Source organism: Equus quagga, chromosome 6, assembly GCF_021613505.1.
Source record: "Equus quagga isolate Etosha38 chromosome 6, UCLA_HA_Equagga_1.0, whole genome shotgun sequence".
Lineage (NCBI taxonomy): Eukaryota > Metazoa > Chordata > Mammalia > Perissodactyla > Equidae > Equus > Equus quagga.
Genome location: NC_060272.1, coordinates 81,448,273 through 81,465,875, shown reverse-complemented (window position 1 = coordinate 81,465,875; position 17,603 = coordinate 81,448,273). Strand labels below are relative to the sequence as shown.

Below are 17,603 nucleotides of genomic sequence, written 5' to 3'. Positions count from 1 at the left end.
AGTTTTCAGTGTTTAGGTCTCTCACCTCCTTGGTTAAGTTTATTCCTAGATATTTTATTCTTTTTGTTGTGATTGTAAATGGGATTGTGTTCTTGACTTGTCTTTCTGCTAGTTTGTTATTACAGTATAGAGAGGCAACTTTTTGTAATTTTGTACTCTGCAACTTTGCTGTAGTTGTTGATTCCTTCTAATAATTTTCTGCTAGATCCTGTAGGATTTTCTATATATACAAACATGTCATCTGCAAACAGTGAGAGTTTCATTTCTTTCTTTGCAATTTGGATTCCTTTTATTTCTTTTTCTTGCCTAATTGCTCTGGCCCAAACCGCCAGTACTATGTTGAATAGGAGTGGTGAGAGTGGGCATCCTTTTCTTGTTCCTGTTCTCAGAGGAAGACTTTTAGTTTTCCACTGTTAAGTATGATGTTGGCTGTGGGTTTGACATAAATGGTCTTTAGTGTGTTGAGGTAGTTTCCTTCTATATCCATCTTATTGAGAGTTTTTATCATAAATGGCTGTTGCATCTTGTCAAATGCTTTCTCTGCATCTATGGAGATGGTCATGTGATTTTTATTCCTCATTCTGTTAATGTAGTGTATCACATTGATTGATTTGTGGATGTTGAACCATTCCCGAGTTCCTGGTATAAATCCCACTTGATCATAGTGTATGATCCTTTCAATGTATTGTTGTATTCAGTTTACTAGTATTTTGTTGAGGGTTTTTGCATCGATGTTCATCAGTGATATTGACCTGTAATGTTCTTTTTCTGTGTTGTCCTTGTCTGGTTTTGGTATCAGGGTAATGTTGGCTTTGTAGAATGAATTAGGAAGCTTCACCTCCTCTTCAATTTTTTGGAAGGGTTTGAGAAAGATATGTATTAATTCTTCTTTGAATGTTTCGTAGAATTCACCAGGGAAGCCATCTAGTCCTGGACTTTTTTTTTTTTTTGCAAGGATTTTGATTACAGTTTCAATCTGTTTACTTGTGACTGATCTATTCAAATTCCCTTATTCTTCTTTATTCAGTTCTGAAACGTTGTATGAGTCTTAGAATTTATCCATTTCCTCTAGATTATCTAATTTTTTGGTGTATACTTTTCGTAGTATTCTCTTACAATCTTTTGTATTTCTGAGGTGTCTGTTGTAATTTATCCTCTTTCATTTCTGATTTTATTTATTTGTGCCTTCTCTCTTTTGTTCTCGGTGAGTCTAGCTAAAGACTTGTCAATTTTGTTTATCTTTTGAAAGAACCAGCTCTTAGTTTCATTGATTTTTCCTATTGTTTTCTAAGTCTCTATTTATTCTGCTCTGATTTCTATTTCCTTCCTTCTGCTGATTTTCGGCTTTGTTCTTCTTTTTCCAGTTCCTTTGGGTGCACTGTTATATTGTTTATTTGAAATTTTTCTTGTTTGTTGAGTTAGCCCTGTATTGCTATAAACTTCCCTCTTAGAACCGCTTTTGCTGTTTCCCATAAATTTTGGCATGTTGTATTTTCATTTTCATTTGTCTCCAAGTATTTTTTTTATTTCTCCTTAATTTCTTCATTGACCCAATCATTCTTCAGTAGCATTTTGTTTAATCTCCGCCTATTTGTGGCTTTTCTAATTTTCTTCCTGTAGTTGGTATCTAGTTTCATGCCATTGTGGTCAGAAAAGACGCTTGGTATTATTTCACTCTTCCTAAATTTATTAGACTTGATTTGTGGCCTAATATGTGATCTATCCTAGAGAATGTACCATGTGAATTTGAAAAGAATGTGTATTCTTTGGTTTTTGGATGGGATGTTCTGTACATATCTAGTAAGTCCATGTGGTCTAACGTGTCATTTAAGACCAGTGTTTCCTTACTGATCTTCTGTTTGGATGATGTATCCATTGGTGTAAGTGGTGTGTTAAAGTTCCCTACTATTATTGTGTTTCTATTTCTTTTTTTATGTCTGTTAATAAGTGCTTTATATATTTAGGTGCTCCTATGTTGAGTGCACAGATATTTCCAAGTGTTATATCCTCTTCTTAGCTTGGTCCCTTTATCATTATGTAGTGCCCTTCTTTGTCTCTTGTTACAGTTTTTGTTTTAAAGCCTATTTTGTCTGATATTAAGTCTTGCTACCCCAGGTTTCTTTTCATTGCCACTTGCATAGAATATCTTTTTCCATCTCTTCACTTTCAGTTTGTGAGCATCTTTATGTCTGAAGTGTGTCTCTTGTATGCAGCATATATATGGGTCTTGTTTTTTCATCCAATCAACCACCCTACACCTTTTGATTGGAGCATTTAGTCCATTGACATTTAAAGTAACTATTGGTAAGTATGTACTTATTGTCATTTTGTTACTTTTTCTCATGGTGTTTTAGTAATTCTTCTCTGTTCCTTTCTTTTTCGCTTGCTATCTTCCCTTGTGGTTTTATGGCTTTCTTTAGTATTATGTTTGGGTTCCTTTCTCTTAACTTTTTATGTTTTTATTATAGGTTTCTGATTTGTGATTACCATGAGGTTCATGTATAATCACCTACATATATAACAATCTATATTAAGTTGATGGTCTCTTTAGTTTGCTCTCTTACTAAAAGTTCTACTGTTTTACTCCCCTCACACAGTTTATGTTCTTGATATCATATCTAACCTCTTTTTTTTTGCGTGTGTATCTGTTACTCTCTTACCATGGAAATAGATAATTTTAGTAGTTTTGTCTTTTGGCCTTCATATTAGCTTCATAGGTGGTTGATCTGCTACCCTTACTGTATATTTGCCTTTACCAGTGATTTTATTGTCTTTTTTTAAATATAATTTTCTTATTCCTATTTGTGGTCTTCTGTTTTCCACTTAAATAAGTCCCTTTAGCATGTCTTGTAAGGCTGGTTTTTTGGTGATAAACTCCTTTAGTTTAAGCTTTTCTGGGAAATTTTCTCTCTCTCTCCATTCTGAATGGTAACCTTGCCAGATAGAGTATTCTTGGCTGTAGGCTTTTTCCTTTCAGCACTTTAAATATATTGTGCCACTCCCTTCTAGCCTGTAAGGTTTCTGCTGAGATGTTAGCTGATAGCCTTATGGTGTTTCCTTTGTATGTAACTTGTTGCCTTTTTCTTGTGGCTTTTAGGATTCTCTCTTTAATTATTGACTTTTTAAGTATAATGTGCCTTGGTATTGGCCTTTTTGGCTTTATCTTGTTTGGTGCTCTCTCTCTCTCTGTGCTTCCTGTAGCTGGACGTCTGTTTCCTTCCCTAGGTTAGGAAAGTTTTCAGCTATTACTTCTTCAAATAGATTCTCTGCCCCTTTGTCTCTCTCTGCTCCTTCTGGGACACCTACAAGACGAATGTTATTGTGCTTGATATTGTCCCAGAGTTCCCTTAGACTGTTCTTTTTTTTTTTTAAGATTTTATTTTTTTCCTTTTTCTCCCCAAAGCCCCCTTGGTACCTAGTTGTACATTCTTCATTGTGGGTCCTTCTAGTTGAGGCACATGGGACACTGCCTCAGCATGGTCTGATGAGCAGTGCTGTGTCTGTGCCCAGGATTTGAACCAACGAAACACTGGGCCGCCTGCAGCAGAGTGTGCAAACTTAACCACTCGGCCACAGGGCCAGCCCCCCTTAGACTGTTCGTATTCTTTATAATTCTTGTTTCTTTTATCAGACTAGCTTGGGTGATTTCCTCTAGTCTTTCATCCAGCTCACTGATCCGTTCTTCTGTATCATCTACTCTGCCATTGAGTCCCTCTAGTGAATTTTTGATTTCCAGTATTGTAGTCTTTGTTTCTGATTGGTTCTTTTTTTGTTTTCCAATTCTTTCTTGAAGTTCTAAGTGAGTTCATCCATTCTTCTTCCAAGATCAGTGAGCACCCTTATGACTGTTAGTTTGTACTCTTCATCTGTTACATTGTTTATCTCTTTTTCATTTAGTTCTTTTTCTCTGGTTTTGTCCTGTTCTCTTACTTAGAACGTATTCCTTTGTCTCCTTATTTTGTCTTTTTCGCTATCCTTCTATCTCTGTTTTAGGTAACTCAGCTATGTCTCCCAACCTTGAAGAGGTGGTCTTATGTAAGAGATGCCTTATGAGGCCCAGCAGTGTGCTTCTGTCTCGTCACCAGTTCCAAAGGTTCCAGGAATGTCCCCTGTGTGGGCTATGTGTGTCCTTCTGTTCAGCAGGGTTGCTCTTGGTGCAAGTGCATGGGGAGGCCAGGGTGTCCCCCTGGCCGGCTGGTTGTAATGCTCAGCTGCATGTGGCTGCTATGGACCCTTCAGTCACTTTATCTGGCACAGGGAGCCCCAGCACAGTTGGCTACAAGATCTAATAGCACATTCCTGTTGTAGGTTTCCTGTTAAGTGATTAGGCCTCCAGCATGGCTGGTTGCTAGGCCTAGGGGCTTATAATTGCTGTTGGCCTCCAGCCTGCAAGGCTCTTGTCAGCTCTCTCAGGATTGCTGCTGACTAAGGCTGGCCCAGGCATGGGAGCACCCAATTGTTTCAGGCTTTGGAAGGTGGGGCTGATCCCTATGTGGCTGTTTGAGAAACACAAGTCTATTGCAGCTGAAACAGCCCACCACCCACAGGGCCAAAGAGACCCTGTCAATGTATTCCTGCCCCATTTGCATGCCCCAATCCCCTGGAGCAGACCCAGTTGCCCCACTGCAAGGCCCCACATATTCCACATGCTCCTCACACATGCTTTGACCCACGTAGGCAGACCTTCTCTGCCTATGTCGGCCCACAAGTAGCCTGAGAGCTTGCTGTTGGGTGGGGCCAGTCCCTAGGGCAGGCTGCCTGCCCTGGCTGACCTGGACTAAATTGGTGCTCTAGTGCATGGGGAAGGATGCCAATGGCATCTGCCAGTGTCTGTGTCAGCACACCTGTACTTGGCCACAATAATGGCTGCCAATTCTCAGTACCTGGAGAGATCTCACCTCTCACCAAGATGCACCCAGAGCCTATCAGGTGAGTCTCTTTCCACCAAAGAACTGTGAACCTTTTTTTCTGGTGATTTTAAGTTGCTCTCCAACACAGGTGAATTTGTGTGTGGGCCCTTCAACAGCTGGCTTTTTTTTCCCCTAACATCCCCTAGCTCTTCTGGGGTATTCTCTGTTGTTGTTAGTAATCAGCAAAATCAGATATTATGACACTTGTCTCAGTTGTGCTGAGTCCTGAAGCTGCTCATTATGGTGATGCTACCTTGCTCAGGCCCCCGCTCCTCCAGGAGGGCTGGGTACCTTAGGATTGCTCCTGGCTGGCTGTGACACTTTGTGGCTTCCGAAGGTGGCTTTTTTCTCTCCAGGAAGGAATTCTGCCTCTTCCATCTCAGTCAGGACTGTCCCCTGTTGTGGGGGTTCTTGTTATCCAGTTTTCAGTTCTCTGTCAGGGGTAATTGTTCCAAGAGTAGCTGTAAATTTGTTTTCTCCCTGGCAGGAGGTGAGTTCAGAGTGTGCCTATGCCACCATCTTGACACTGTCCAATATTGTATCCTTCAGTGGATTTTCCCAACATTCAAAACCTGGACAAAATCTTTTTATCGTATCCTCTGATATTTTCAATGGAAAGAAAAAAAAACTAGAACTTGGAAAACATGGTATTTAACCTGATAACCTTTAAAATTTATATCTTTAAACAATACTCACTAAACATAACAGCACTTGTGCGCTGTGTCTCATCACATCCATGAATCGCTGGGCGTTGCTTCTCGCCGCTCCAGCTCGGGGCGCAGGCGGGTGCTCTCCCTTTCCGAGGAAAGCCTCCGGAGGCCGCCACGTGCGGCAGAAAGACAGTGGCCCCGCGGCGAGCCCGCCTCCGCTTCCAGGGCCTGCGCCCGCCCCTCCCTCCTCGCTGGCCAGCGCCGCGGCCCCGCCCTTCCGTCCCGAGCGCCCCCCCTCGGCCCGCCCACCCGCTTCCGAGGCTCCCAGGCTCCGGCGCGCTCGCCTTCACCTGATTGGCTGATGTGCGCGTCGCTCCAGGGTCCCGAGCCCGCCATTGGCGCGTTCCCTCCCAGCCGCGTCACGGCCGGTGCGGAGCGCGAGCGGCCGCCGCCGTGTGTGTCGCAGCCGCTTTTCCTGGGCGGTTTGCGGAGCTGCTGCTATGGCGGCGGCGGCGGCAGCGGCGACGGAGGAGGAGGAGGGGGCGAGCGTGATTGCAGTTCCCGCTTCAGGTGCCGACGGCAAAGGCGAGTCGCCGGAGGTTGAAGGAGAAGGAGTAGGAGCCGTGGGCGAAGAGGACGCAGGCGCGGGAGGCGCGGAGGCCGCAGCGGACAGCGAGGAGGACGGGGAGGATGTGTTCGAGGTGGAGAAGATCCTGGACATGAAGACCGAGGGGGTGCGCGTGGGGCCGCGGCGGGCGGAGCCGAGGAGGCAGAGGAGCGCGCGGGGGAGGAGCGCGCGGCTCCCGGCGCCGGGAAGGGCTGCGCCGCGGAGGCGAGGGGGCGGCGGGGCCCGGAGGCGCGCGGCCAGCGCCGGGTTTGTGTGGCCGTGAGTGTTGAGATGCGCGAAGCGGGCCGCGTCTCGGGGCTGGGAAGGAGCGCTCCTCAGAGAACCTCCTCTTCGTAGTCTATTGGCCGCGCTGTCGTTTCGGTGTTTGTCGTAGCGCCAGTGAATTTTCTGCTTTAAAAATCTTCAGCAATTCCCATTCGCCCTCACGGTGTCACCCGACAGGCGGCGGTGACAGGTCTTCCCAACCTGGCCGTCGTCATCCCTCTGCGGTGCCTTGCACAGTTGTAGCCACACTCACGCTCGCGGGCCTCGTCGCACTGTGCAGCACCCGGCGAAATCTTGCTCATCTCTCAAAGACCTCCGAGTTTAGAGCTTTTCTCTTTGAAAGCCTTTTGTGACCCTGATCCCTGCAGAGTGAGGTGCTTCCTCACCTGTGCCCTTATAACGCTTTGTGTAGACCCCTGTTTTAGCATGTAAAACGTTATCGTTCTTTATGTGTGTCTTTCCTGCTAGATTGTAGGTTCCTTTGTCAGAATATGATTTTTATTAATGTTTGTATCACTGATACTCGATCCACTGCCTAGCTTGCAGTAAGTGCTTAGTGTACATCAGATTATTAAATGAGTGAATGAATTGTGAGCTGGAGGCTGGAGTGAAGGGGAGGGGGTGGAGGTGAAGAAGAATGGACAGTAGGAAAGTAATCTGATGGGGATACGTGTGAGCTGGCCAGAGGCCCCACGGGGTGGTCGAGTCTCTATATTGTATTCTTTTCAGTGTCTGTTATTTCCTATGTGTCATGTGCCAACTCGTCTTAGTTGTTTTGTCCATTCATTCAGCATTTTTTTTTAATCTACTACTGTTTGCCAGGTGCTGCTTGGGTCCTGAGGGTACAGAGATGAATTGTAGCTTAGACGGCTGCTGACACTGAAAAGTTCTCCCGTCCACTGGGGGATCAGTAGTTGAAATCCAGTGCTAGCGATGTTATTGCTGGTTGCAGTGTAGTAAAGATAGGAACGTTTTTCTGTATAGTTTTCCCAAATATGTTGTAAATGCTTTGAGGTGAAAGGTGGAGCCAGTCTGAGACTTTTGTATCGCCTGCGTTTAACACAGTACTTTTTGGCACAGAGAAGATATTTAGAAAATATTTGTTAGGAGGAGAATATCTTTAGAACTAAGATGATGCATGTATTCATAGAATATTTAATTTTGCAGGTCCCAAAGAATTGTAGGCACTGTACCTAAAGTCTCAGACATATGCTAGTCAAAAGTGGATGAAACTAAGAAACTTCAATGTTTAAGACACTAAAGCAGAGTTAGACTTTAATGATGTAAAGTTGAGTAAAAATTCTAGTTGTCTGGGCCTTGGATTTTTAGGTGCTCTTGTGAGAGTGATTTATAAGATGAAAGGTGTTAGCTGGGCAGAACAGGACTGTGGCAGTTCCTTTATAAACATCTTTGAGTGAGCCAGCCAGCTGACAAACGAAAGGGTCCCGACAGCGGTTTATGAGGCCCCCTTATCAAAATTCCCAGTTTATGGTATTTCTGTTGTTTGTAATCCACCAGTCTATGGTTTCCTGTTACAGACTGAGACAGTCATTATGGTGGATGTTGGCTGGGGGGAATAGTATTAACACTGAATTTATGTATTAGCTATGTTCTTTCTTTTAGTTTATTGCTAAATGTAATTTTTTTGTGTTTTCAGAAAAATTAAATCTGACAGAAATCTTGGGTTTTTGGCTTCAATTTTGAATTGGAGTCATTTTTGTATAATAAAAAACTGGTACTTTTTTCTGATATTTGGGGGACATTTGGTCCTATTATTTAGCGTAAAGTAAATTTTTTAATAATACAACATAAAGAATGATCACAAAGGCAACACCTGTGTAACCCCTGCCCAAGTCAGGAAATGTTAGACTGCCAGCCCCAGAATCCCTTTTGAATCCCCTTCCAATTGGTACCTGTTTCCATCCCCTAGAATCACTGTCCTGTATTACTATATGCTAATTACTTTCTTGCTTTTCTTTGTAATTTCTCCACCTAAGTGTGCATTCCTCAACACTTTAGTTTTACCTGATTTTATTCCCTTCATTTAAGTGGAATCTCACAATATTTGTTTTGTGTATGTTTGCTTTTTTTGTTCAACACTATCTTTGTGAGATTTAATCCACGCTGTGTGGAGCTGTAGTTTCTTTCATTTTCATGGCAACATAGCGTACACTTGCATGAATATATTACTGTCTAGGTTTTCTGCTACTGTTGATGGGTGTTTGGGTTGTTTCCAGTTTTTATCTATTGTGAATAATGCTTCTGTAAACTTTATTGAACATGTCTCCTGGTGCATTGTGCACATTCGCTTCTCTCGGTTATGTACGCCTGGAAGTGGAACTGTTCAGACATAAGGGACGCATGTATCTTCAGCCTTTAAGTGGAAACTTTTTGAAAGCAGTTGTGCCAATTTACACTGCTACTAATGGTTTATGAGAATTTCTTTTGTTTCATATCCTTTCAACACTTGATAATGTTGGACTTATTTCTAGCCCTTACTGGTGGGTATAGAATGGTATTTCCTACTTGTAGTTTGTATTTCTCTCTATTCTCCGTAGTAATCAGTGTTGAAATAATTGAGCGTCTCTTCATATACTCTTTCCTTGGTCATTTAGTTATCCACTTTCATGAAATGCTGTTCAGATCTCTTTTTCTACTGGGTTGTCTGTCTTTCTTGATTTGTTGGAGTCCTGTGTATATTCTAGATTCAAGTCCTTTGTCGGCGATGTGTTGCACATCTCTTTTCCTGCTGTGTCTTTGATGAACAGAGGTTTGTAGGGCTAATGTAGAAAAACTTAGTCTTTGTCTTGGTGTTGAGTACTTTTTACGTCTGGTTTGAGAAATCTTTCCCTACCCTAGATAGTCTCTTTTTTTTTTTCCTAGACATTCTATTATTTTCCCTTTCAGGTTTTTTACTTCACTTGGAATTGATTTTGTGTATAGTGTAATGTAAGGGTCAAGTTTTGTTGAGCAAATCTTTCTTGTTATTCTTTAACCGTTCCTTGTAAATTTAGAATCAGTTGTCAGTTTCCTTGCACACTTGAAAACTACAGATTTTTATTGGAATTTGCATTGAATCTATGGATAAATTTAGGATCAACTTAATTTCTTTCAGTAATGGTTTATAGCTTTCTCTGTTGAGGTCTTGAACATCTTTTATTAAATTTATTTTTAGTTATATTTGATATTTTGATGCAGTGGTAAATTGTCTTTAAAAATTTTATTCTTGTTGTTTATTGCTCGTGTATAGAAAAACCGTTAATTTTTGTGTATTTACTCTTTGTTGGTTAAAGAAATTCCCTTTTATTTCTAGTTTGCTGGCTACTTATGAATGGATGTTGAATTTCATGAAGTTTTTCCTGCATCTTTTGAGATGATTGCATTATTTTTCTTCTTTATTCCATTAAATTGATTTCCTAATGTTAAGTCAACTTTGTCTTCATAGAATAAACCAAAGTTGGTTGTGATATTTCCCTTTTTTAATGTTAAATTATATATTTGTTTTTTATCTCATTAATTTCTACTTTTTCTTTATTTTTTTTTTCCCTTAATTTACTGGTCTTTTTCTAACATCTTGAGGTAGATACAAAGCTCATCATTTTTCAACCTTTTTTAAAGTCAAATTTATATACCTGTAAGACTATAAATTACCATGTAATCTCAGTTTAGCTGCAACTCATAGATTATGTAGTATGTTCTCATTCAGATGAAATATCTTTCAATTTCTGTAAATTATGTGCAAATAAATTGCTTAATTTCCAAACATTTGAGAGTATTAGTAAATGTTTGGTGTGCTTTAAAAGAATTTCCGACTTGAACTGATACATGTTCATATATTGTTTTACATTGACTATTTGCTTGACTAATTGTGTTATTTAATACCAGTACTACAGCTGCCAGCAAGCAAGCCAGCCATTACTTCGGAACTTGGACCTGCAAGCATATGGGAAAGCAATTTGAGAATAATTTGCATGCAAGAGGCTATTCTTTCTTCGTATTTCTAGCTGTTGATAATTGTAACTGTCTTTTTTTTTAACTTTTTATTAAGATTATGATAGTTTACAACCTTGTGAAATTTCAATTGTATATTATTGTTAGTCATGTTGTAGGTGCACCACTTCACCCTTTGTGCTCCCCCCCCACCCCCCCTTTTTGCCTGGTAACCACCAATCAGTTCTCTTTGTCTATGTGTTTAACTTCCACCCATGAGTGGAGTCATACAGAGTTCGTCTTTCTCTCTCTGGCTTATTTCACTTAATACACTCAAGGTCCATCCTGTAACTGTCTTTTTTTTATGACATGTTCCTTGTTGATTTTAAAGCAGTACTAAAACAGACCAGATATTTTCACTTCTATTATTGACACACTTGAAGTCTACTGAAATGCTTTATTACAATTACACTTTTTTTTTTTTTTTTTTTTTACCTTTTATCTTCATAATGCACTCAGACTCACAGGCTTTGAGATTTTTTTAATAAAGAATTTCAACTAATTATCTAGTGTATGTGATCTAGGAGGACAGGAGCACCATTTACTGCCTTTGAGTTTGGCTCACCAATTAAGGTAAAAGAAAGCTTGGATACCAAGAAGATAGATTATTTCTGGAATTTTGAGGATATGTTTATAAATCCCAGGGCTCTCATGAAATTGCTTAATATATGGCAAAGCCCTGGGCAATATTTGAATCTACATGACTCCTATAAAAGGATATGTGATTCAGGGATTTTGTCTGTTTTTTTGTATTCTGTACCCGTAAGACTCCAAAGGTTCCTGACACAGACCGACCCTCAATAAATACGTGTGATATGAACGAATGAAACAACTGCTCAAATAAAAGCTGACAACAATTATCAGTAATTTAAATCTGGAGCTAGAATTGCCATGTGTCATTAACATTTGAGAATGGTTGTTAATATCTGCATTGTCAACTGGATCAATTCTAATTGATAGCTAACATTAAATTTATAACTTCACTTGTAGAAGTAAAAGTTTACTGACATTTTGACTGCTTTTGTTCTTTTTTACTGAATTCATAATAGTTTACATCATTGTGAGATTTCAGTTGTACATTATTTCTTGTCTGTCAGCACATAAGTGCTCTCCTTCACCCCCTGTGTCCACCCCCCCTTCCCCTGGTAACCACTGAACTGTGTTCTTTGTCCACATGTTTGTTTATATTCCACAAATGAGTGAAATCATCTGGTATTTGTCTTTCTCAGACTGGCTTATTTTGCTTAGCGTAATTCCCTCTAGATCCTTCCATGTTGTTGCAAATGGGATGATTTTGTCTTTTTCTGGCTGAGTAGTATTCCATTGTACATGTATACCACATCTTCTTTATCCAATCGTCAGTCAGTGAGCACTTGGATTGTTTCCATGTCTTGGCTATTGTGAATAATACTGCAGTGAGCATAGAGCTGCATAAGTCTCCTTGAATTGTTGATTTCGAGTTTTTTGGGTAGACCCAGTAGTGGGATAGCTGGGTCATATGGTAGTTCTGTTTTTAGTTTTTTGAGGAATCTCTGTGCTGTTTTCCATAGTGGCTGCACCAGTTTGCATTCCCACCAGCAGTGTATGGGGGTTCCCTTTTCTCCACACTCTCTCCAACATTTGTTATTTTTAGTGTTAGTGATTATGGCCATTCTAACAGGCATAAGGTGGTATCTTAGTGTAGTTTTGATTAGCATTTCCCTGATGATTAGTGATGTTGAACATCTTTTCATGTGTTCATTGGCCATCTGTATATCTTCTTTGGAAAAATGTCTGTTCATAGCCTTTGCCCATTTTTTGATCAGGCTGTTTGTTTTTTTGTTCAGTTTTGTGAGTTCCTTACATAGTATGGAGATTTACCCCTTGTTGGATGTTTGATTTGCAAATATTTTCTCCCAATTGGTGGGTTGTCTTTTGGTTTTGATCCTAATTTCTTTTTGCCTTGGAGAAGCTGTTTAGTCTGATAAACTCCCACTTGTTTATTTTTTCTTTTGTTTCCTTTGAGAAAACAGTATTCAAAAAGATGCCTTTAAATTTAATGTCAAAGAGTGTACTGCTTATATTATCTTTTATGAGTTTTATGGTTTCAGGAATTCTCTTCAAGTCTTTGATCCATTTTGAGTTAATTTTTGCGTATGGCATGAGATAATGGTCTACTTTCAGTTCAGTTTTCCCAACACCATTTATTGAAGAGACTTTCCTTTCTTCATTTTATGTTCTTGGCACCTTTCTTGAAGATTAGCTGTCCGTAGCTGTGTGGGTTGATTTCTGGGCTTTTGATTCTGTTGCATTGATGTGTGTGCCTGTTTTTGCACCAGTACCATGCTGTTTTGATCACTATGGCTTTGTAGTACATTTTGGAGTCAGGGATTGTGCTGCCTCCAGCTTTGTTCTTTTTTCTCAGCATTGCTTTAGTAATTCAGGGTCTTTGGTTGCCCCGTGTGAATTTTAGGATTCTTTGTTTTATTTCTGTGAAAAATGTCATTGGGATTCTGATTGGGATTGCACTGAATCTGTAGATTGCTTTGGGTAGTATGGACATTTTAACTATGGTTATTCTTCCAGTCCATGTGCACGGAATCTCTTTCCATCTCTTTTTTTAAAGATTTTTATTTTTTCCTTTTTCTCCCCAAAGCCCCCCAGTAAATAGTTGTATATTCTTAGTTGTGGGTCCCTCTAGTTGTGGCATGTGGGATGCCACCTCAGCATGGCTTGATGAGCAGTGCCATGTCTGCGCCCAGGATTCGAACCAGCGAAACCCTGGGCTGCTGCAGTGGAGCACGTGAACTTAACCACTCAGCCATGGGGCCGGCCCCTCTTTACGTCATCACTTATTTCTTTCAGTGATGTTTTAGAGTTTTCATTGTGTAAGTCCTTCACCTCCTTGGTTAAATTTATTCTTAGATAATTCATTCTTTATGTTGTGCTTGTAAATGGAATTGTATTCTTGAGTTCTTTTTCTGTAAGTTTGTTATTAGAGTATAGAAATGCAACTGATTTTCTTAAGTTGATTTTGTACCCTGTAACTTTACTGTAATTGTTAATTATTTCTAATAGTTCTCTGATGGATTCTTTAGGGTTTTCTATATGTAAGATCATGTCGTCTGCAATCTGCAGGAATTTCGTTTATTCACTCCCTATTTGGATTCCTTTTATCCCTTTCTCTTTCCTAATTGCTCTGGCCAAAGCCTCCAGTACTATGTTGAGTAAGAGTGGTGTTAGTGGGCATCCTTGTCTTGTTCCTGTTCTCAGAGGGATGACGTTCGATGTTCAGTTTTTCCCCATTGAGTATGGTGTTGGCTGTGGGTTTGTCATATATGGCCTTTACCATGTTGAAGTAGTTTCCTTCTATCCCCATTTTGTTCAGAGGTGTTTTTTTTTTTTTTATCATAAATGGCTATTGGAGCTTGTCACATGCTTTCTCTCCGGCTGTTGAGATGATCATGTGGTTTTTATTCCTCATTTTGTTAATGTGGTGTATCACAATGATTAATCTGTGGATGTGAACCATCCCTGTGTCCCTGGTATAAATCCCACTTGATCATGATGTATGATCTTTTTGATGTATTTCTGTATTCCGGTTGCCAGTATTTTGTTGAGGATTTTTGCATCTCTATTCATCAGCGATATTGGCCTGTAGTTTTCCTGGAATAGCTTGAGAAGGATAGGTATTAAATCCTCTCTGAAAGTTTGCTAGAATTCTCCAGGGAAACCACCTGGTCCTGGGCTTTTAGTTTTTGGGATGCTTTTGCTTACTGTTTCAGTGTCTTTACATGTAATTCACATTATCTGTTTCTTCTTGATTCAGCTTTGGGAGGTTTTGAGAGTCTAACAATTTATCCATTTCCTCTAGATTGTCCATTTTGTTGGCTTATAGCTTTTTGTAGTGTTGTCTTATAATCCGTTGTATTTTTGTGGTATCCATTGTCATTTCTCCTTTTTCATTTCTAGTTTTATCTATCTGAGCTTTCTCTGTTTTTTCTTTGTAACTCTGGCTAGGAGTTTGTCAATTTTGTTATCTTCTCAAAGAACCAGCTCTTTGTTCCATTGATCCTTTCTCATGCCTTTTTTGTTTCAATAGCATTTGTTTCTGCTCTGATTTTTATTATTTCTCGACTTTTGTTGACTTTGGGCTTTGTTCTTCTTTTTCTAATTCAATTAGGTATAGTTTGAGATTGTTTATTTGGGATTTTTCTTGTTTGTTAAGGTGAGACTGTATTGTGATGAATTTCCCTCTTAATACAGCTTTTGCTGCATCTCATATGAGTTGGTATGGTATGTTTTCATTTTCATTTGTCCACAAATATTTTTTTATTTTTCCTTTGATTTCTTCAATGATCCATTGTTTGTTCAATAGCATGTTATTTAGTCTCTACATCCTTGTCCTTTTCTCAGCTTTTTTCTTGTAATTAATTTTTAGCTTCATAGTATTGTGATCAGAAAAGATGCTTTTTAAATTATTTCAACCTTCTTAAATTTGTTGAGGCTTGCCTTGTTTCCCAGCATCTTGTCTATCCTTGAGAATGTTCTGTGCTCACTTGAGAGGAATGTTTATTCTGCTGTGTTTGGATGGAGTGTTCTGTATATGTCTAAGTCCAACTGGTCTGGCTTTTCTTTTAATTCCACTGTTTCACTGTTGATTTTCTGTCTGGATGATCTATCTGTTGATGTGAGTGGAGTGTTGAGGTCCCCTACTGTTATTGTGTTGTTGTTGATATCTCCTTTTAGGTTTGTTAATACTTGCATTATGTACTTTGGTGTTCCTGTGTTGGATGCATAAATATTTACAATTGTTATTTCTTCTTGATGGACTGTCCCTTTGACCATTATATACTGTGCCTCTTTGTCTCTCTTTACCTGACTTATCTTGAAGTCTGCTTTGTCTGATATAAGGATGGCAACACCTGCTTTCTTTTGTTTGCCATTAGCTTGGAGTATCGTCTTCCATCCCTTCACTCTGAGCCTGTGTTTGTCATTGGAGCTGAGGTATGTTTCCTGGAGGCAGCATATTGTTGGGTCTTGTTCTTTGATCCATCTCTCCACTCTGTGTCTTGTTACTGAAGAATTCAGTCCTTTTACGTTTAGGGTGATTATTGATATATGAGGGCTTAATGCTGCCGTTTTGTCACTTGTTTTCCGATTCTCCTCCATTTCCTTTATTTCTCGTCCTGTGTATTTCGGACTACCAATTCGGATAGGTAGGTTTTTATATTGTGTTTCTTTGTTTTCTCCTTATTTGTGTCTCTCTTCTGCTTTTTTGTTTAGTGGTTACCATGAGGTTTGTATTCAAAATCTCATAGATAAGATAGTCCATTTTCTGATGGCCTCTTATTTCCTTAGACTAAGCCAATTCAGTCCCTTTCCTCTTCCCCTCTGAAGTTGTTTTCTCACATCTTATTCCACCTTGTGTTGTGAGTTTGTGGTTAAAATGACAAAATTATGTTTGTTTTTGGTGTTTCCCTTCCCTTTGTCTTTAATGCTGTACTTGAGTATTTGCTAACCTGTTCTAACCTATAGCTACAGTTTTCTGATTTTGTCCACTTATTTTTCTCCTTATTCCATACTTTTTAACCCCTTCACCCCCCCTTTTTTTTCAGGTATGAGGGCCTTCTTGAGGATTTCTTGTAGGGCATCTCATGTCTACGAACTCCCTTAGCTTTTGTTTATCTGGGAAAGTTTTTATTTCTCTATCATATCTGAAGGATACTTTTGCTGGGTGGAGTATTCTTGGCTGAAAGTTTTTGTCCTTCAAAGATTGGAATATGTCATTCCAGTCTCTCCCAGCCTGTGAGGTTTCTGCAGGGAAATCCACTGAAAGCCTGATAGGGCTTCGTTTATAGGTTATTTTCTTCTGCCTTTCTGCCTTTAGTATTCTATCTTTGTCATTCATTTTGCCAGTTTTACTACTACATGCCTTGCAGTAGGTCTTTTTACATTGACATATTTAGGGTGTCTGGTAGCTTTTTCCACATGGATTTCCATCTCTTTCCCCACGTTTGGGAAGTTGCCTGCTGTTATTTCTTTGAACAACCGTTCTGCTCTACTCTCCTCCTCTTCTCCTTCTTGAATACCTGTAATTTTTATGTTGCATTTCCTAGTTGCGTCATATATTTCTCGGAGACTTCCTTCATTTCTTTTTAGTCTTAATTCTCTCTCCTCCTCTATCTGGGGCATTTCAACATGTCTGTTCTCAATTATGCTGATTCACTCCTCTACGATGTTCACTTGAGCCTTCAGGGAATCCATATTTTGTTTTATTTTATCCATTGTGTCTTTCGTCTCCAATATTTCTGGTTGATTTTTCTTTGTAGTTTCAGTCTCTTTTGTGAGGTAGCTCCTGAACTCATTAAATTGTTTCTCTACATTCTCTTTTAACTTGTTGAGTTTTTTGATGATAGCTATTTTGAATTCTCTGTCATTTAGGTTCCATATTTCTCTGTCCTCAGGACTGATTTCTGACTACTTGTTATTTTCTTTTTGGTCTGGAGATTTAATATCATTTTTGATGTTGCTAGAGGGGGTGGCTTTGTTCTTTCACATCCTGGTATTATTTGGTCACAGTCAGCACCTGTTGCCACTGGGTGGGAGTAAAGATCTGTGTATTCTGAGCTTTCTGCAATGTGCGGGAATCCCAGGCAGTGGAGCCGGTGCTGGGCAGTTGGGGTGGGGGAAGGCGCTTTTTTCCTCACACTCCTGTGGGCTGGCTTACTCTATTCTTGGTATCTGCTCTCCTGGGGTGTTGGCTTGTTGAGGTCACCCCTGTGATAGCTACTCACCTTGGTAGGGGCTTTCCCTTACACTGCGAGGGACCTCGGGGATCTTTGATGTTCCCGTGAATGAGCAGCCCTTCTCTGTTCCTTCCCTCTTGGAGGCCCTGCACAGTCCCAGATTGCAGTCTTTTGGGGAGGGAGCGAAGTTTTCTCTTAGCCCATTCCACCTCCTCCAGGGGGCTCCAGCTTGTCTGCCCTCCGACGTATGGCTGTGTGGGTCTCTCAGACGTCTTTTGTGCATGTCCTCTGTTGGAATATGGATGTCTTTTTCATTGTATGGTGGAGGGGCAAGATTACTGGGAGAACTCACTTCGCCATGATGCTGATGACACTCCTTCACCGTTTTTTTTAAATTATCAGAAAAGTTGCAAGAATCATATTTAATCTCCCA

The 17,603-nt window shown here is 40.1% G+C and overlaps 1 protein-coding gene across 1 annotated transcript in view; it reads left to right on the top strand.

Annotated features, from left to right (window-relative positions):
* The first annotated feature begins 5,979 nt into the window (after positions 1 to 5,979).
* The window catches only part of MPHOSPH8 (M-phase phosphoprotein 8), a 60,691-nt gene continuing 49,067 nt past the window's right edge, over positions 5,980 to 17,603 (top strand). The window contains exon 1 of the mRNA XM_046663821.1: positions 5,980 to 6,294. Within this exon, the coding sequence (XP_046519777.1) occupies positions 6,061 to 6,294 (234 nt within the window). The 5' untranslated portion in view covers positions 5,980 to 6,060. The remainder of the gene's footprint in view (positions 6,295 to 17,603) is intronic.